This window comes from Vombatus ursinus, unplaced genomic scaffold, assembly GCF_900497805.2.
Source record: "Vombatus ursinus unplaced genomic scaffold, bare-nosed wombat genome assembly UNPS02014820.1, whole genome shotgun sequence".
NCBI lineage: Eukaryota > Metazoa > Chordata > Mammalia > Diprotodontia > Vombatidae > Vombatus > Vombatus ursinus.
In genome coordinates, this window is record NW_020954598.1 from 23,524,083 (window position 1) to 23,546,120 (window position 22,038).

Below are 22,038 nucleotides of genomic sequence, written 5' to 3' on the forward strand. Positions count from 1 at the left end.
ATTCATGAATTCTCTTCAATATTGCCCACAAATTTTCCTATAGCATTGTTTATCTAATATAGACACACTGCATTAACTTCACACACTAATTTGTAAAACCCAGGTTCTAATACGGAATTCAGATATTGCATACTTGGCGAGTGGAGAAGCCTGTGGCCCTCTTAAAAGACAAGACAAAATGGCACAATGAGAGATGGAAAAGGGACATTCAAAACACAAAAAATACTGGAGTTTGACTGACTTCAGAAAATTTGGTTACTTGATCAGCACCAAATAAAGTACTCTACAAATAATTCAATTCCATTAAAAAAGCATTATATTAATCATCTATGGTTTGGATTTTAAGGGCTTCTGTATCACATAAGAAAAGAAGAGCAGACTCCTTTTTCTAACCACATAACTACTTTTTCAGGCAGAATAAACAAAAGGGTTTTTCAGGTGCTAAAATACTCTAAAGTGCTATGAGTATTTTTTAAAATAAAACAACTATTAATTGACTCAAAGGACTCTCAACTATTTAACTTTCATTTTGCTTATTCTCAACAGTGACTGTTACTTCTCAACTACAGAAATGTTTACTCATAAATTTTAGGAGTTAAAAAAAAGTAAAGTACTCCCTTTAAGTCAGGGATTTTAGACATAACCAAACCAGAATTCACCAGACCACCAGAATTCCCACCAAGGGGATCAAGGATGCCACAACAAACTTAGGAACGTTAGCAATTCCTTCTGATTTGCTAAATAATTTTACTGGTTGCAGCTATTATAGCCTTCAATGCAATACTCACCTGCAGAATGGGAGATTTTCCAATTTCAATAACAAACATGAAATCCAGCACTCTGACAACACCCTTAAAGCAAATCTGTGACATTTTACAAGCACTTTCAATTCTATTTCCTGTCAACTATATAAAAGGTTTACTGACTTAAAATAAAAACTGATGCAAAAGCATTAACAGGCTACTTATTACTATGTTTGAAAATTGCACATGGTGCTATGTATCTACTTCTTCAATAGCACAAACTGGTTATGAAATGAAGTGCAAAACATTACGTACTTCTACACAAAGACCATCCCCTGGGATCATTTCAACTTGTCAGTAGGTCTGCTTTACCAAAGTTGGCATTCATATGATTACTGTCAATAGTATTCAATATTTATCGTACAATCTATATGTAAAACAATGGGCTGGACTCTCTGAAAGACATAAAGATGAATAAAATCCTATCCCTGTTCTGAAGAAGCTCAATCTAGTAGGAGAGATGACAAGTACTCAAATAACTATGATATAAAATAGAATGTAATCAGTGCCAAATGAGTTAATACAAATTACAAAATACAAAAAAAAAATACTTTCTCTTTTTCATTTTCAGCTCAGAAGAGGGTGGAATCACTTCCAGCTGGGAGTAGGGAAAAAGAAAAGTTCACAGAGGCAATGGAACTGAGGTTGCTGTCTTCCATTAAGTCAGTAAGAAACTAGCACAAATAAGATGAAAAGCAATTACTGCATTTGGTCCATGACATTTGGCATCACAGTATCCTTAGCCACTAAGAGCATACAATCAAGGTTAATTTAGTTCAGGATGGACAAAATAGTCCTTTGCCATTTGTGCCAAAATGATAGCACTAACATCATAACACTGGTCTGTTTACCTCCAATCTGGCTCACTAGGCAAAATCATTGTCCAACACTGACTCATATCTTTGTCAATTCTTCCTTCTAACACATGCTAAATTATCACTTCATTTACTCGTTTTTAGTATATTGCTGTTTCTCCTCTCACATACATCCTGCAATGAGTTATAGTAAATTTGCCATCAAATAACCCATGAAGTTTATCACATACAAGATAACAAATCTATCCCTGCTTAACCTTCCAATCAAAAAGCCCAGTAGGGGCAACAGCATCAATGCGCAGAGGAAATGTCTGTCTGTAATTCTAAATATAACATTTGCTGTTCCAATGAGCCAAATATGAAATTTCAATGGCTCAGCAGTAGAAAAAATGAGAAACGGGTATTTTAAAAAGAGGCACTTCAACACTTTGGGAGACCCTGTAATCTTTTCGTTCAGGTTACTCCTTCCATTGGTACAGATTATAACCCACACATGCTTTCTAATCCCATGCAATTCTTACTCATATTCTTCCATAGTTCTTCCTCAGGTGAGCCACTCAATGTACCAGAGACCTTCCCAAAGGTTTTGTTACTTTTTATGGGTACCAATGAAACAGTTTATTTGGCCAACTCTCATTCCCTGTTCTCACTACGTAACCAACCCACCTCCTTTTCTGAAGCTGTTTTTCCTTATACTATTTAGGCCATCAGTGACACATGCTAAAGTCTATTTATGCCCATCTTTTCCCTGCCTTTTGGCTCACCCACAACTTTGATTCCTTGAGGAAAATGGTATTCACAAGATACAGAATTATACAGTTTCAGTGGAGATAAATCTGTGTTTTAAAAGATGGCATGTGTATAAGTGAACATCTCAAGATTGTTTAAAAAAAAAACACTGCAATTTACCAGATGAAATCTAGCCTACTCTATTACTCCAATTCTGGGCACAATTCATCATTCCTCTACACTAACTGTACAATAATACATATTCAATGAACTGGACATCCAACTGTGTGCCTTGATAGTAGGCATTTTTCACCCATTTAGTTTTCCTATAGGGATTACTAAACCAACTTCCTGACTTTTATGGATATCAATGAAGAGACCCTACAATGTTCTGGGATGGGATGCAATCAGCATATCCTCCTAATAAATATATATATATATATGGAAATATATAACTAGATAGATACACACATATACAGACATGTTAGTAAATCAGCACTTTACTTCTTTTAACAGAATATAGGTAACAACTTGAAATGCCAACAACAGTCCTTCAACACAAGATTCTTAACAAGATCAGAAAAATAAAAATCTATATACCAGATATCACTTTTTACTGGGATCATTTTCAGAAACTGCATTAATTAATCCAGTATACATTTTCCTTTACAATTTCCCTTAATGACCAGAATGTTTGTTAGTTTTGTATGAATACATAAACTTTGGAAATTGTCTACCATTTTCCACACAAAACAACTAAAACAAACAAGGTAACAGAACATATTTACAACCAAGCAACACACTGCTGCATGGGAGCAAGCTAGAGTGAGGTCTCAACTAGATATAGGGATTGCATTAGAAGATCTACTCCAGACTTAGAAGCACAAAAAAAAAATTTTTTAATTCAAATTTCAACTGCTATATTACCATGAAAATCTAAACCCAAGCTTATGAACCATATTAATAATATTTCTTCATCCCAATCACCAATTCTTGGCCATTTGATACATTAAAAGTATACTACCTCCGTCTCTCAATAAGCCATTTTTTGTGGTTTAGAAGTACAATCCCATAATTCATCACTAGCCTTCAGTCCAAGTCAGATTTATAAAACCTTAGAACTGGAAGGGGAATTATTAAACCTTCTACTAATACCCCTAGACATATCTTTAGCACTAATATTAAACCTATCACTGATTTTTGCTAGACTCAAATTCATCATAGGCACTAAAATTACACAGAGTACTAACAGAGGTATCATTTGCTTTCTCACCATTTTATGAAACTACAAAATATATTGGTGAAAAAAAAATCAACCAATCTTTTCTTTGTTTTCCAGAATGTATGCTCCCCAGTGTGAAAACAGTGTCAGGCATCATACTATAAGCAGGGGGGGAAGGACAATCTCAGGAGAAACCAATAATGGACAGTAAAGAACTTTTAAGTTCTCCAAATGGAGAGATACTAGGCTACTTCTCATATCTGGCTGTTAACACACTGAGTCAGTTTCAAAAGGAGTTTAAATTGCTCAATACTTTTTGTTTAAAGAACAATTTCTTTCCGAGGAATCCAAAATATTCCAAAGTTGTTTCATTAATTATTTTAATATTCTATGAAGACAACCATACCTCCAGGGGTGGTGAACCTGCGGCCTCAATGCCACATGTGGCCTTCTAGGTCCTTAGGTTCAGTCTTTTGACCGAGTCTAAGTTTTACAGAATAAATCCTTTTATTAAGGGGATTTGTTCTGTGAAATTTGGATTCAATCAAAGGGCTGCACTTGAGGACCTAGAGGGCCACATGTGATCTCAAGGCTGCAGGTTCTCCACCCCTGGATTAAAGACAGTACTACCACATATAGAGGAGAAACTTGCCTAAGAGAGAGAGAGATAGGAACTAAATGTCCTAAATCATTGTTCTGGTCTTAATTAAAAAAGTAGACCTTTAAGCGGAGTCGGACAATCCTCTTGCTACCTATATTTTCGAGACTGGAATTATTTCATTCTTTTAAGCATGCCTAGAGAGTTAGACAAATGAGCATTCTTTCATATGACCCTAAGAGGTGACTGCATTATTCTTTATTCCTTTATTATGCCTTCCAGTAGCAAACTTATTCTTTCAGTTTCTACGTCACTCAGGCTCATGTATTTGCATGTGAAATAACTATTTGTTAATCTTTCTTCTTCCAGAAGGCTACTGCCTTTCAGGCCAGACTTGTTTAGGCTTTTAACATTGTTTGTATCTTTGAAAAGTTCATTCCTGTTGTTGGCTGGTAATTTAAGGATTACCATTGGCTGTGTATTTTGCTATCTACAGTTACTTTAAAATTATGTTTCCGTGGTAGTCTATTTATGTTTTTAGTCATACAAAGGTAATTTGTTTATTCAATAAAATTTATTAAACATCTATTTTGTGCTGCACACTGAGGGAGATAACTTAGATAAGAATAACTTTTGATGTAGCTCAAAATCTAACGGGGGGGGAAGAGATAAGACAAAAGCTCAGGTAATTAATAAACATTACACACTAAGTATATTAAAGAACTACAAAACAAATTGTTACTAAAGTCCTGAGGGGCCTTGGAAGGGGTGGGAAGAGACAGGGACCAGGCAAGACTTCCTGGAGAAGATACCATTTTGAGCTGGGCTTTAAAATTTAAAAGGGAATTCAAAAGGTAAAAACAGGGAAGATAAGTATTAATTTTTTTTGTGTGTATGAGAGAGATCATTCAATGTCACTTCCCACTAATGAATTCCACAAAACATTTGCCTATAGCAAAGAGACTTTCATGAAATCATTAGCAAATATCTAAATCATTCATTTCTTATGAAAATAACAGAACCTAAGTTCCTGTTAAGACTGGAGGTGTTGTTTATTACACCAAAAATAAGGACACAAAAGAATAAATCACAAGTTTACAAGATTCCAAGTTGCAACTTTATTAAAGACAAAATACTACAATAACATTATATCTACATAACATCTGGACTGAATTAAGCCTAAGAACTATCAATAAAATGACTCTACCACAAAGGCATTGGTGCAGATCACAACGTCATTTACACTCCTACTGACAGAGAGTGAATATCCATAGCCCTTTATGAATAGAAAGGCTAAGTAATACATCTTTACAGGAAGTGATTTATTAAGAGCCTTACATTCAGTCATTTAGAAAAGTCAATTACATACAAAAGAAATACAAATACTTTGTTTTATATTCTGAATGTGAGGGGGTGGGAAAATGCTGGGGAAAAGAGTGAGCACAGCTCTTGGGTACAGTTGCAGAAGGCAGGAAAGAGCCTGTGATAATAACAACTACAACAACAACAACAAACCCCACAAAACCCTGTAAACATCTTTTAGGAATGGTCTCTTCCTGGTCTCCTTTGAAAACGTACATAAATATTATTCCTCCTCTTAGATTAAAGCAGCTAAGCAAATGGTCCCAAAATCTGGAGCCAAGATACAGGTTTAATAATGGAAGCCCTACCTTCTCAATATCCACCCCACACAAAGGAATACAGCACAAAATGAGTCCCTCTAATCCCAAAGAGGCATTAGAATCTCCACTACAGTCTTATTAAAGCCTTGTCCAAAAGCAAATGACTTGTCCAGCAGGAGGGATGGGAAAGAACTAGAGATAAAGCTACAAAGCAAAGATTAATTCCACCTAAAGAAGGGAGAGGAACTCAACAAAGCAGCAGAAGTGGGTTATAAGCAAGCTTCAATTGCTTCCCGCAGATTGGCATTAAAAATGCCTTCCCCAATTGCAGATAGATGAACTCCATCTTGGCTAAATAGCTCTGGGGAAGAATACACAATCTGATCATGTCTCAACACCGAAATTCCAGACAGGCTACAAAACTTAGAAAGTTCTTTAATCAGTGCTTTCCTGGCTTTATCAACTGCCCCAGGTTTCTGGGCCCCTGGCCATATTCTCCTGGGGAGTAAAGTTGACCATATAATCTTTGCTTTAGGAAAGGTTTTGCATAATGTTATCAAATCATTTTTCATGGTGATTATTAGGCCTAGCTTAGTCTGCTGGACTAAGTCATTTTCCCCTAAGTGAATTATTATCACATTCGGCAAAATGCCCTGCCATACCACTGACTGGATGAGGGGCAATAACTGGTCCCATAGCATCTCTCTTGTACCAAGCCAGGAGACCCGAGCTCTGCTGGAGGCTATCCCTAATTGTGTTCCATATGGCCGGCACCATACTCTTTTCTCAGGCAAAACTACGGTGTGGCCACATACCCAAACTTCAGGGGGATGAACCTGTAGGTATTGAATCTCTCCTGAAATAAAAAACAAAAAAATTAATTTAATATGCTGGTATCCATCAAAAATTCCCACCACCCACTCAAAAGAGCTTAAAAGATGACCTTTTGTAAGGTCATGCAAAAACATTAACTCCCAAAATATCAGAGGACTCTGGGAGCAGCCAAGAGATGACAGAAACAGCATCTACAGGCATCATGAATTCAAACCCCTAATGGGCAAATAAAGTAGAGAAACATGAAAGTTTCTAAACATATTAGAAAGCTCTTCAGAGCAAGTACAACATCTTCTATTGCCTTTAGGGATGTGATGGTGAATAGAGGTTAAAAAGGGGAAAGAGAAGATAGCCCCTTTTCTAAAACCCCATACACACCCAAATGTACTCAAATGAAATGCATGGGCCCTCTCATCCTCCCGCACAAAATTAAACATCCCTGCCACCTCTGATTTACTACTAACTTTGGTCAGAATGTAAATCACTTCACTAGCTTTGGAAGGGAAAAAATATATAGGTAAACACTGAAAAATAATACTGATTTTAGACTCTACTCATTTTAAGATGAAAAACAGTGTGACCTATATTCCAACAAATACAGTATTTTTTAAATGAATTTCCCTTTATAGAGGGGTATATTAATTTTATTTTTTTACCTCAGCCTTAAAGAATATAATTGGTGATGTTAACATTTACTATGTTGTATTCCCTAAAATATCTAGCCTACCTACTGCTCTGATATGTGGTAGGAATGCTACTAAGGTCACTCTCCTTGAACAAAATCCTTGAGTAACCTACTAATCAGAACTTACCAAGATGGCAGTTCTCCTGAAACCAAAAATAAAAAAAATTCCTGATGCTGTGATAGACATTGTTACTTTGTTCAAATTATTACATAGGTCCTTAGGGCCCTGAAACAATATATTTTGTAGCTAATGTTTAGCGTCAAAATGGGATTCTACTTTCAAAGCCTGGGGAGCTCAAACCCAGATCAAGCATGCTGGGGGTATCCAAGATTAGTCAATGATGTTACTACTACTACCACCACCACCATAATCCTTGCTGACTGATATACAAAAATGTAAGGTGACCTCCAAGGCAACAAAGATGTTTTAAATCAACAGGAAGGGATTTAGCAAATTAAAGAACCTATCAGCTCCCAAGATAAAAGAAGTAGGGTTCACCCTATGTAAGGTTTATTACCCAAATGAACGCACACTGTTCGAAAAATGTTAAAACCAAAATCCTGAATTTCAGGCTTCTAAAGAAATTATTTTGGCCCTTTTTTAAAAAAACTTAGCAACAAAACCTAGCCTTATTGGCAAACAACTGACCCATGTAGGCAAGTACTCTCTACTATTCTACCCTTTCCTCACTATCTAACAAGACCTGATCCTTTAGTGCACCAGGTGCACTAAACCCTCATGTCCCACTATGGCTTTAAGTCTGAAGTAATCTCAAATGAATACTATCAAATGCCCGTTTGTCTTTTTCTTTACATTCTAACAAACAGCCAATCTGTTCTAAAGAAGCTCTAAAAATGTCATGACTGTCAGTCTAAACTTGACATAAGCTAAGTGAGAGGTTTTTCTTCAAAGCCTACCCTTCATCAAGCTTTCTTCTCTTCCTAGTATTTACACAAAACTCATCTCTCGAATTACAGCGCCCATTTGCAAGGAGGGTCAGTACCCCAACTATGTTCTCAATAGCTCCCCCTCCATTCAGTCTTCCTATAGTGAAACACTTGAAAAATAATAACAAAAACAAAAACAAAAAAAATCCAATGATCCCATGTGTGCTTAAAGGGAGTTTGCAGAAAACCAAAGCTCTCCTTTTGCTACCACTGTCTCCAGCCCAGGCTCACCTGGTCCCTCCAGCTCCGCTTCATGGGATTCCTCTCTGGGCGCGCCGCTCTCCACTCAGCCACAGCATCCATCCTCTGCCTCCGCGAGGGTCGCCCAGCCATGGAAGAGCGCCTCGTGGCTTCCCAAATATACCTGCGGTTTAAGCTGCCACAACCTCTACCAGCCACCTCTCCTCGGAGCTCATTTCTGAATAGCTTACCCCACCGTAAGTATGAAACCCAGCATGACTCTGGGTTGAAAATAGCTTTCTCCAGTTTCAAAGAAGCAGCAAGTAAACATGATTTTTTTTCCAATTAGGCTATACTTGGTTCTCCTATATAACTCTGAAAATGTTTACCTATGTGAATTTGCAAATATCAAGAGTAAGAAATTTGCATTTAGTTTTCCATAAAGATCAATGTATTCTCCAATTATGTTCCTATCCACAGCATAAACCATCCCAGTTTTCTTAATATCTCACATCAGTTCTCCAGGTTCACAACATATCTACCACTAGATAAAAAGGTAAATAATTCTGACAGAACTAAAGGAATGGACTGCTATGTATTTTTCAGGTACACATTAGTGTATGATCAAAATAAATTTAGCCAAGCTACTTGGAAGCATGAAAGTTGGATCAGCAGGAAATCTGGCATCCAAAAAAGTGAGGCCTAAGTCATCTGACTTCACATTACGTTTAATGTAGTCTAGTTGACTGAATAAAACAACCATGCTGCCTATTACATGTGAATGTTCAAAGTCCTAGGGAGGGTTTTCATTCCTAGGCCCAATGGGCAGATAGCCTAAAAGTCTGACCAGATTTAATATGTTGTTCACCAGTATTACCTGAGGTCAGGTAGAACACTTCATCATCATCAAAAGGAAAAGATTTAAGTTACTTTTCCTACCCACAGGAATTTTCCATGGACCCATCTTAGTAGCCCTAAAATTTGGTAAAACTAATTCACGAAATAAGACTAAAATTATTCTGTGGGGCATGCATATGGACATTTCAGTTTCACATGTCTTATTAGCAAAAGCAATCCAGAAGTCCTCAATATCTTCACTTTGACCTCTTTAAACAAAGGAAACAACTCTTATACAACTCAGAACGTTTATATGCTCACTTTGTTTCAAATCATCACCAAAAAAGCTACAATGATACTGTTTGCATTCACAAATTTAAAGAAACTTGTGAAATTTGGGATCTCCAGTAACATTTAGCTCATAAAAATGTCTTGAATGAGATAATGTTTGTGACCAATTCTGAGTTGTCTGGAGAAAAGCATGAGAGACATGATGTAAAATGCTATCCACATCCAAAGAAAGAACTATGGAAGCCAAATTGTTATTTTTTTTTCTCTACTGTTGAGTTTTGTTTCCTCTTTCTGATGGTTCCTCCTATTGGTTTTAATTTCTACTTACAACATCACTAATGGGAAAATATGTTTAAAATGAATGTAAATGTATAGCCTATATCAGATTGCGCGCCGTCTTGGGGAGGGTGGTGGGGAGGAAGGGGGAGAAAAATTTTAAACTCAAAAGCATATGGAAGTGATTATTGATAAATCAAAATAAATTAATAAAAAATTTAAAAAAAAGAAAAGCATGAGAGAAACTTAAGATATCATCATTTAGTGTCTAAAGCAACCTTAACTTTATCATCGTTCATTGAATTCCTTTCCAAATGAGTACATAACAAAACTGCAAATTTAGACTGGAGTGTGGTTCTGGGCTTCTTAACTTGTATAACAGCTACTTTCTACCAGTAAGACAGGGTCTCTGCTACTTCTGAGGTTACTGAACATCATTTTCAAGCTAGGAAAAAGAATTTCATAACAAAGATAATATGGACCAAAAATCTAAAGGATCTAAATTTGTGGTCCCTAATGATTTACCTATAAGTAACTCTTATTTGTGTATATCAAAATTACTACTTTCATAGTTTTAGAAACCAGACTTCTTTAACTAGAACATTTGGAGCTCTTATCATAATGTATTTTTAAACTCAAAATTATAATTTTCAGCTAAATTTGCATCATCTTTCTTACATCCTGGGTCTCTTACTATGGCCAGCTTGCCTATTATAAGCAATGTTGTATAAGTAGCTAGCATAAATATATCAATTCTTCTAAGTGTGTTGTGTATATGTATACTTCCCAAGCAAGGAATTTTAAATATATCCTATTGCACATTCAAGCATTTCAACAAATTTATATCTATGATTCATAGCACCAATAATAACTGGTATCTAACAACATAAAAATTCCAGAGAAATTGCAAAGATAAAGATGACTATCTGATTCCCTCTATTCCCTGTTTTAAGACTGTTTGAAGAGATAAACAACAAGGTCTATTTTCCAACCTACACAGCAGGTTCATGGTGTAAAAAAAAAAAAAATTCCCTGCCATAAAAGGCAATGTAATATATACCATTAGACATAGTTGATATATAGCTTGGTTTTGCTAAACTGCTTTTTTCCCTATTTCTTTAAATTTTTTTTTTTTTTACAAGGGATGGCTTGCTAAGTTGGGAAAGGGAAGGAAATATCTGGAAATAATATGATGTAACAACAAAAGGCATTAATTAAATTTTTAAAAAAGAAATAAAGCAGTATAACAAGAAAAATGTACAAGGGATACGAAAATAATTCCACTTATTTTATAAAAATTTTAGGGAGGCTACATTGTACCCCGGCAAGAACAGACATAGTAGGGCTGCCTGTGGTTGTCACTAAACACCCTTCTTTTCTGGACTCAGTTTTTCCATTCATAAAATAAGTGAGTTGAACTAGATGACCTCTAAGATCCCTTCCAATTCTTACAGCCTATGATGTTACATTATCAGAAATAATTCACACCACTACAACTAAAGAATTTCACTCTCAGATCAATTTAACTTTGCTACCTTGGCATTTCATTGAGAAGAATCGTGGGGAACATAAGAATCATCACCCAAAGTCCAAGGCCCATTTCTATTGTGGTACAGCATGGATCTCCTTCACCACAATGTCAATTTTTAAAAAAAGTGAGAGTACCCTCCCCAAATTCTAGTTTTCTTTAACCTGCTGTGGCTCTAGTAATCACAAATGTAACTAAAGTTTTTCTTAATCTATAGTTTCAATCTGTTTAATCTCTTGAGAGACAATAAAGTACAATGAAAAGTGCTTTGGTCTTTGAATTGAAAAGACTCAAGTTCAAATCTCAGTTTACTGTGTATGATCTGAGGCTATATCCTCATCTGTAAAATAGAGATAATGTCTACAAGACCTATTCTCACAAAGATATTGAAAAAAGTGCTTTGTGAACCTAAAAATGATATATAAATGTGTTATTTTTGTTATTGAGGTAGCTAAGTCTGTACACTAGGAAATTAAAATCAGAGACCTGAAGAAATGATCACGTTAAGTATTTCACCTAAATTCTCAGTCGTAGAACAGATGGATGTCTGAAGTAATTTTTAAGTTCCCAGGAAAGCATCTGTATAACCACTATGTAAATATTTGGAAGAGGCAAATTACATGTCCACCTCACATAAGCAAAATGAATAAACACATTGTTGAAGCACAGGTAATATTAGCAGTAAACACGCTTTGTTTTTAAAATCATCAGATAAATCATACCCCTAGCTTCAAGGGAAATATCTGACACAGCAGTGCTGTAACCCACACTTTATTTACAACTGAAATGTGCCCTATCAATCACAAACATTAAGCTTCCAAAAGAAAACTCAAGTTATATCATATGTAATTAAAAGGATTCAGCGCAAATGTGAAAAGCACAGGCATAACAAGTTTCAAAATCTTTTGCCTTCTTTTTCTTCCTAGGCAGTGATTCCTTGCTGGATATTAAATGTTATCTTTTAGAGGAAAAGGCTCATGATATAAGAAATCAACTTACCTGAGGTCACTTGCAACAGGTTTCCCAGTCTGTACCCCACTGCCTGAACATGAGGGAGGCATGTCAAGATTCTGAACTCTGAAGATGTAGCTGTCTCCCAAACATACCCCTGATGGTCAACGACTGACTAAAAAGAGCTGGTCCCCTTCAGTTCTTTTTCAATTAGGTAACACAATAAGGAATGAGCATAAACTGCCAAATCCAATCAAACAGCAAACAGATGGATTGTGATCTGTTACATTTCTATATTTTCAGAAAAACAGAATTACACTGGTAATTTCTCTCTGCCATATACACACACACATACACACACACATACACACACAGAGAAGATATATGCAAATCAATCATCATCTATTAAGCACCTACCAAGTGCAAAGTGTTAGTGATACAAAGAAGTATTCTGCTGGGGGCACACAACTGTACAAAGCTACTAAAAACTAGTAGGATCACAGAATAGTTTCTTGTAGAAGGTAATATCTGAGTTTATCTTGAAAGGAGGCTTAGGATGCTGAGGTGGAAGTGAAGACAAGTACATTCTAAGCACAAGGAAGAGCCTGTGCAAAAGCAAAAAAAAAAAGGGGGGGGGGGCAGCCTGCCTGAATTCAGGACCCTGCAAGTAGGCCAGCTCACTAGAAGGCAGAGTATACGATTGGGAGAAATGGGAGATAAATGAGAAAAGTGGGCTGAAGCAAGATCACTAAGGTTGGTAAATGTTAATCCTAGGGGCAACAGGGAACCATTGGAAATTCTCAAGTAGAGAAATGACATGGTCAGACCTGTACTTCAGTCAAATTATTTTGGCAAAACCACAGAACAGTTTATCTAAGACTATATAAACAACATTGAAAAACATAAGGATTCTGATTAATGCAATGACCAATCACAATTCCAGAGGACTGATAATGCAACCAGCTGCCCACCTCCTGACAGAGAGATGATGGACTCATGATGCAAAAGAAGAAACTTATTTTTGATCATGGGCTATGTGAGAATGTGTTTTGCTTGATCAGGCATATTTGTTACATTGGTTTTGTTTTTCTTTTTCCTCAAAGACAAAAACAGAGGTAGGAGGGAGAGAAAATGAATTTTTGTTAATTGAAAAAAATTTCGTAATATGCTTTGGCAGCCATATGGATAATGGATTAAAGAGAGCAGAAACTAGAAGCTAGGAGATAAATGAAGAGTAATTACAATATTCTAGGGGAGAATATAAAGGCCTGAACTAAAGTGGTGACCACATGAGTGAAGAAAGGGGAACAAATGTGAAGGATGTTGTGGAACTAGAATCAACTAGGTTTGAAAAGTGGTTGACTATGACAAAGGTAACAGAGAAGTCAGGGTTACTCTGACGTAACCAACCCGAGAAACTGGATAGATGGTGGTGTCATCAACAGAAATAAGTCTAGGAGAAGGATTACACTTACAGAAGGAAGATAATGTACAAATGTTATTGGAAAAACCTTAAAAGTTTCAAAAATGTCAAGAAAATAACTGATATAACCAAAGTCAACCAATCAGCAATATAAGGTGAATAAATGCATTCCTCTGATGTAAACCAGGAAAAACTGGGTCTTATGGTAAAATAACTAAAAACACAAGGAATCTCTTCAGAGATATATCAACTACAGAAACATTTTCAAAAAAGAATGAAGGAAAGAGAATCAAGGGAACAAATTTGACTAATCTGAATACAGGAAGGGAATCAGACCACTGGGAATCTAAAGCCAGAACACAACACCAAAAACCTAACCCTCAGGTTGCACTATAATGATGAATACCATAGGAAGGATTTGCTTACAGGGATTAAGAATATGTACTGCTTTGGTAGCAATATGAAAATACCAACCACCACAGATGGGGAGCCAACTCAGTGTACTTTGCTTGCCTCTATCTCATTAAAAGTCAGCCCACAGAATGAGAAAGGTATTAGCCTCATCTAAGAAATCTAAAAAGCTAACTAACAAGCTATTTAAGGAGAAGATAAGGTTCCACATGATCCTCATAAAGACAAAGATTTTTTTTTTTGTCAAAATAGAACAAAAAAAAATCAAAGCTTGAATTCTAGAATTAGAAATGGGCAGAAAATAAGTTAACTGAGACTAGAATTCTTTTACTTCCAGAATACTGATGAAGAAGTATTCTGCTTAAGAAACTTCAGCTCCCAAATAAAAAATTATTTAGGATTCTCTTCATTTAAATTTAAACAAGAAGTTGCATATATTTCATGAGATAACCAAATATACTTTTTCAAAGTACAAGAAATTAATTCAGGGGCAGCTAGGTGGCGCAGTGGATAGAGCACCAGCCCTGAAGTCAGGAGGACCTGAGTTCAAATCTGATCTCAGACCAAACACTTGACACTTACTAGCTGTGTGACCCTGGGCAAGTCACTTAACCCCAACTGCCTAAAGAAAAAAGAAAAAAACAAACAAAAAAAAGAAATTAATTCAATCTTAATGTCCCTTATCGCCTGTCTCATTTTTATCTGGAGACATTTTTATCATGTTTCCCTTAAGCAAGCAGAAGTTGAGACATCAAGGCTGTTCCAACTTTATCCCACCCAGGAACTATACCAAAAGAAGCAAATCAAAATACAAAAACAACCGCATTTTTATGCATTACTTAGACCAAGTAAGTGTCTGAAGCATGTTTTTGGATGGTTACTATAGCCAATTAGCTATGGCAAATTTTTTTGCCTAACAACTAGTTGCCATCTACTGACTCAAGTGTTTAAAAATGTCAAGCAACCAAAGAATAGTACAATAAATTTAGAGTTTAACAAACAAAACTTGATTTTTCTAAGATCAACCTAAAAGGACTACCACAGGACATATACTCAGGTCTCCCTAAAAATGAAGAGTACATGCTGTATTACTTGTCTTTCCTCTTATGTGGAAAGAACAATCTTCTCACTCCAAGTCCCCTGTTCTTTCCACTACAGTATTCTCCATTCAATCTAAATGCTAGTTTTCACCATGTTAGTGACCAGAACGAGGATAGTCTACTTCTAATCATACTTTCTTTTCTGTGGCAGCCCTGAGAACTTTGCTGCATAAGTAAGGGATGTATCGCCAGTGAGTCAGTGGCAACATTAAATACACAGGACTCAAATGATTTACACCAAATAGAGCAGAAAATCAATATATGGCAGCATTACTTTTAACAAAGGGCCTAACAAAACAAGGCATAATTCATTCAAAACATTACTGAGTACCTACTTTGTGCTTAATATTTGGGCAACATATAATGAAATATAATACATGATCCGAGCCTTCAAAGAACCTACAATCTGGTAAGGGAGATAAGAACGTAAGATATGGTATAGTATAGGAAAAAAACAGGAACAGGTTTGGGGATTAGGCAAGGAGATAGTTTGCCCACAACCAAACAGGGTCATGATGGAAATACTGATCATTCCTCTAGCGTGGACCAGAATGGGAATCCAGTGTGAATGGGAAGTTTAACAAAGAATCACTGAGCTGTCAAGCTGCTACTATTTTAATAATATCCTTCACGATCCTAAGCTATGAAAGCCGAGAAAAAACTCAGAAATTATGTTTTCCACCTTGCCATTTGCTAACAACTCACAAAGCAAGGTCTGGAATAATTTTCTAACTTTTAAGAAATACCTATTATGTATCTCTATAAACAGCACAAAAAACAGTACTATGATTACTTTAATTAAATACAATAAAATTCTCCGAAAGTCCCCCTTTTTCAAAGTAGTTTCATTAAAGGAACTTCAATGACTCGAAGAAAATATTATTTAAACCTTTCTAATTCACAGATATTTTTATTCAATATGCTAACTGTACTCAAGTGTACTGAGATTAAAGTAACATGACTATAAAGAGAGTAAACTTCCACTAGCTTTTTATCAGTAGTAAACACAAGAATATCACTCAACACATTTGGGATTGTTCTGTTTTTCAAATTTTTGTGAAGGAGGTAGTTAACACTGAGTGAGTAGCTATGTGTTTCCTTTTTTCTACACTCTTTGCCATTCCAATAGTGGCTAAAAAGTCAAAGGGGAAAAAGCTTTGTAAAAGTTATTATCCCTTGAAAGCAGGTGCCACACAAATACAAAAGGTAACAATCAAATATACAAAGAATACATTTACACAATTGTGTGATAAAAATGAAGTTAATACAGAAATTATTACTGTAATTTGGAACTAATCATTGTAATACTGGGCAGAGGGAAGAGAAGGGAAACTGAGGGAATGATAAGAAAAGACTTAAACTAATGCCACATCTCTGCACTTCAGGATCCAGTCTCCTACTTCTCAAAAGGTCTGAAACCTCAGATCAGCTTAACCAGAAGTGGTCAAACCCTGGGAAAAGTTCATTCCAATACATCTCAGAAAGCAACCAAATCTGATTTACAAATGGAAAACCTCTTTCTAGTAGCCTACTTGAGAAACCAAATTAATGCCAAATAGTGAATATATAGGTTAAGAACTAAGAAGGGGAAGGGACTACTACCTTACCCTAGCAAAACGAATATTTCTATAAGCTGGTCTGGAGTCTCCTTTCACAAACAGAACAGAAAAGATGCCACCTCTCCGATGGCCAAAGTGAGGGGTAAGTAATGCCCTATTTTTTCCTATTCTAACTTCCTCTATTTAATGAGCTTCATTAATTTCATGACTAGATATCCTTAATTATTTCAGGAGCAGGCTTGTAACCATTTTGCGCAAGGACTCCTTAAGCATTCTGATAAAACCTATGGATCCCTTCTCAGAATGTTTTTTTAAATAAGAAACTAATTATATTGAAATAGTTAACAAAATATTTAAAAGTCAAGTTCATGGACTTCATGTTAAGAATCTCCTGCTTTACTGCGTGAACCTATAGTAAGCAAAAATCTCACTTTTACAGCTTATGGACTTTCATTCCCATTGCTTCAATCAAGCAATAATTTTAACCCTCTCTTAGGAAACATCAATTCTGAGTTAGTGACAGTTGGTCTCTTTTTTGCCATCTAAGCTTCTGTGCCTGAAGAAAACTGAAAGATGTTTTCATTGTGGACACTGTTATTTTCCCAAAGAAAAACAGATGCAAGCATAATCTTACAATCATAAATTTTAAACAATAAATTTCTCAGAACACTTGTCTAGTTCAAGACAGAGAGGAGCTAGCCAGTCTTTGCAATGACTCTGGATAAGACTCAACTTTCTGAGGCTTGGCATTCATTTTTAAGATTTAGTTTGTTAGTACCAACAACCAACCACTCCTGACAATATAATGATTTTCCTCACAAACACTGCTAACTCAAGAGAGAATGAGATGAATATGTAAAGTTAAAAAAAATCAACACTATATCTTGAACTTTCAACACTGAAAGTAACAAAACTAAAGTCAAGGTGATAGAGAACAAAGCACGGGGAATGAAGTACAAATTTAACTAATTGTTATGTCTGCCAGAACAAACACTCCTGAGTCTCTTCTGTTAGGTCTATACTTTAAGAGTCAAAGTATACATTTAAAACCAAGACACAGCTGCTCAAGAAATGCCCATGCAGTTGTGTTGTTTTTATAAAAATAATGGAAAATGTATTTCCTTAGTTATCCCAAAGATCAAGAATTTTTAAAGCATGGAAAGTTCTTATACATGAGAAACTACAGTTTTGGGGGGAGATAACTTCAGTGTAAAAGTCTTTTCAACATTCAATGGAAGGTAGAAGGGACAATTTTTTTTCATTCAGAGTAAATTCTAAGATTTCCAAACTTAATCAGAGAAATATTTCTTTGCTGGCAACCTGTCTGAAATCCAAACTAGATGCATAAAATCATTCAACATCTTTACAACCCCAATGTAATTTCTTCCATCTAATACAACTTCACCTACAGATACAGGTATTCCTTGGGTAAAGAGTAGATATATTCCAGAAAATCAAGCTGCAAGGTGAGTTTCTGTAAACCAAATCCATTTTTCCCATTGATTTATATAACAAAATTAAATTTAAGTTGCTAAATATAAAATCTAATAAACTGAACTGAAAACATTTTACAAGAAAAAAAACTGGTGGTCAGGACAAGGATATGTTGGGTGTTTTAGTACTAACAGTGCCTTTCTGTAGCATTTTCCCCATTTTTACTCTGCCTTTTAAACACAGATCCTTTTTCAAATTTCTCCCATGCATAGGGATCACCAGACACCAGACAACATGTGCCAAAACTAGCTTCCTTTCACTCTCTGCCTAGATATTCACAATGTCTAATAATGTTAGGTTACAATATCAAATGTTCCCAATATATGGTGAAAATTCCTAAATTATAAGCTGTGGGTTATGTAAATTGAATTAATGCTTTATTTTTAACAGTTATGCAAATTCCAAGGTCTGCCAAGTGATTACCAAGACACCTGTAAAGTCAGGTTTAAAAAAAAAAACCTGTCTACTATAGAGTCCTATAATATTAGTCATCAAGTCAACAGAAGTGTAGATTGATTAAATTAAGGTCTGTTTAACGAAGCCCACTTGGCATCTGACATTTTTATATCTTCTTTCTAAAAAAAGGTGTTATCTAATTTTAACCATTTTTGATACACTAAAGATTATCAAGATATACTTTAAGTTCAATTTATAGCCATCTGACATCTTGAAAGAAAAGAAAAGGTTTATATATAAATATATATCTATATTCATATATAAAAGTCAGTAAGTTATATGTGTATATATATGTGTGTGTGTGTATATATATATGTGTGTGTGTGTATATATATGTGTGTGTGTGTGTGTGTGTGTGTATATATATATATGTATATAAAGTGATTACAGAGATGTGGGATAGTACAAAGGTCTACAATTTATAAAATGAACCACTAGTTTTTAAAAATCTCTCTGGAAAGCTAGAACCTCACCCTGATGTAGTTTAATGGAAATTTTTATATGGCAAATTACTCTATAATCTTTTGAGAAACAGGGAATAAGTATATTATACTTTAAAATTGACTAATAAAAATAATTAGGTGTTTATAAGTTTAATGAACTATGTGATTCCTACACACACTTTTTTAAAAAGTCAAACCTACTCCAAAGTTATAATATCACATCCTAAGGTTTAGATAACAACTTAGACTACATTAAATGTTGTCAGAGAAAAATATTTGCAATACTAAATTTATATTTTACTTTCACAGAATCTCATCAGACATGGATGATGCATAAATAATTCAAGGATGGACAGTTCTTTTGGGAGTAAAGAAGCCCAACTACAACTAAACCAGACTGATATTTGAGGGAATACACCATACGAACCAACAGAGGTTCCTGGCCATAGTATTTGTGATTTCTTGAAAGGGATTAATAAGTTAGGATACTGAGTAGCAGTATAGTCAAGGATTTTCATATGCCGAAGCACAAGTGCACGTAGAAAAAACCCTCACCTGAGCTATAATCTTTTAGCTGCAAGTCTTTCACAGGAATCCCATCAGAAGTCCGAAAAGCATTAAGAATCTGCAAAAAGAAATCATGGGTATGAATAAAATCATGATGATGATTTATCCAACAAATGCTCAAAGGATATGAACAAAGTTCTGAAAAGAAGAACTGCGAACTATTAACAACTACATGTAAGATTTTTCTAAATCACTGACAACAGAGTCCTAGAATCTTTAGAGATGGACAGGACCTTGGAGTCCAGTTCCCTCATTTGGTATGAGAATTGAGGTTCAGAGGAGTTACATGATCTGTTCCACCTCATAGAGACAGACAGTGTCTGAGGTAGGTCCTTCAGGTTCCAAGACCAGCCCTCCCCTCACTAGACTAGGAAGGCTGTGAAAATCAAAACAACTCTTCACATTTCACCTTGCACCCAGAAAATTAGCAAAAGTGACAAAAGATGGAAATAATAATTACTGGGCACAGCAGAAGACAGATACAATAATATACTCTTTGTGAGGCTATGAATTAGTTCTGCCATTCTTGAAAACAATTAAGAATTATACTAAGAAAGTGATTAAAATGTCCATACCCTTTTTAACCCTGAGACATTCCTGCCAGGCAAATATATACCCAAATGGACCAAAGACAGAAAGGTACCAAATAAACCAAAATATTCATAGCAGGACTTTTTGTGATAGCACAGATGTGGAAACAAAATAGATGCCCAATCAGCTGAGGAATGCTATACAATTTATGGTATAGAAATATAATGCAATATTACTGCACCATAAAAAACAATGAATAAGAAGAATTCAGAGGAATAGGAAGATTTACACCAAGAGTGAATTAAACAAAACCAGCAATAAAATAAAAACATGGACCACAACAATGCAAATAAAAACAATAAAACAAAACTGACTTGTTTAATTATAATGACTAAACCTGGGTGTGTAGAAGAGTTGAGAAAATGAACCTCCCGACTTCTGGCCAAGATGGCAGACCATCTAGTTCCTACACATTTACCATAGCAAAACCCTAAAGTTTATACCCAACTAAATTCTAATCAAGAAAAACTACAGAAAGGGTCTTCTTCCACCCCAGAAGTGCAAGTCAGCCCATAGGTAATAGAAAAAGGGTCCAACTGACACAAATGTAGAGTAGCCTATGAATATGACCACAGATAGGCCAATGAAACATGTATACAGCCTGCCTGACTCTATGTCTGGAGGAAGCAAAAGCAGAGGGCTCCTCTGAGAAAGACCCAGGACAGTTCAGAAAGCAGCAGGGTAGGGACCATGACAGTATCAGATATTGAAAGTGAACAGTGCTCAGAGAAAGACCCAGGTCAAAGAACTATGAGGTCCTTAACACTCTATCCTGAGAATCCAGAGAGGTCTCTGAAGCTCCAACACTGTGAAACACAAAGATCTAAAGAGAGGACTAACCCCAGAAGCTGGAGATCAGCACAGGAACTCTCAGGAGGCCTAGGGGGAGGACTAAGTAAAGTCAAATACTTCACTCAAAAACATAGCATGGGGGGAAAGAGGTGCCCTGGCACAAATCCCCAACTAAGAAACTAAAGCTTGAGAGATGAAAAAATTAAAGAAAACACTGAACAGCATCAAAAGTTATTGCAAATCTAAAAATGCCCAAAAAGGAGAAAAATTTCATGACTACAAGCAGAAGCACAAAGAAAAAAATGCATTTTCTATAAAGTTTATATGAATACCCAGAAGAAATGAAGCAAGAGATAAAAAATGAAATGAAAAGTTCTGGAAGAAAGAATTGGAAGAATAAATAGTTTAAAGGAGGATATGGTAAACCTTACCCTAGAAATGGAATTGCTAAAAACTAAAATAGGCCAAATAAATCAATGACACTCTGACACAAGAAGAAACAAAATCAAAAGACTGAAAAAAAAAAAAAAAAGAAGAAAATATAAGATATCTGACATGAAAAACAACTGGCCTGGAAAACATGTCAAGTAGATAATTTTTAAAACATTGAGCTCCATGAAAACCACAATTAAAAACTAAAATTTTTTTTAAAACTGAACACCATGTTTCAAGAAATCATAAAACCAAACAGCCCAGATATATTGGAACAAGAGAGCAAAGTGAAAGCAGAAGGGATACACCAATCATCTCCTGAAAGAAACCCCAGGGAAAAGTCCCAGAAATGTCACAGTCAAATCCAAAACTCTCATATGCCCCTCCCCCCAAAAAATTTACTGCAAACAACAAGAAAGAAGCCGTTCAAGTACCAAGAAGTACCAGTCAG

At 35.6% G+C, this 22,038-nt stretch overlaps 1 protein-coding gene and 1 long non-coding RNA gene across 3 annotated transcripts in view; both read right to left on the reverse strand.

Annotated features, from left to right (window-relative positions):
* RBM6 (RNA binding motif protein 6) overlaps nt 1-22,038 on the reverse strand; it is a 101,668-nt gene that overhangs the window by 61,456 nt on the left and 18,174 nt on the right. For both annotated transcript variants that reach the window (XM_027837229.1, XM_027837230.1), the window contains exon 5: nt 19,761-19,830. In XM_027837229.1, coding sequence (XP_027693030.1) covers nt 19,761-19,830 — 70 coding nt within the window. The remainder of the gene's footprint in view (nt 1-19,760; nt 19,831-22,038) is intronic.
* On the reverse strand, nt 5,262-9,821 carry LOC114024226. The gene is made up of 2 exons (XR_003566881.1): nt 8,488-9,821; nt 5,262-6,645 (listed from the first exon to the last, which is right to left on the reverse strand). It is a non-coding gene; the product is annotated as an uncharacterized LOC114024226 (long non-coding RNA).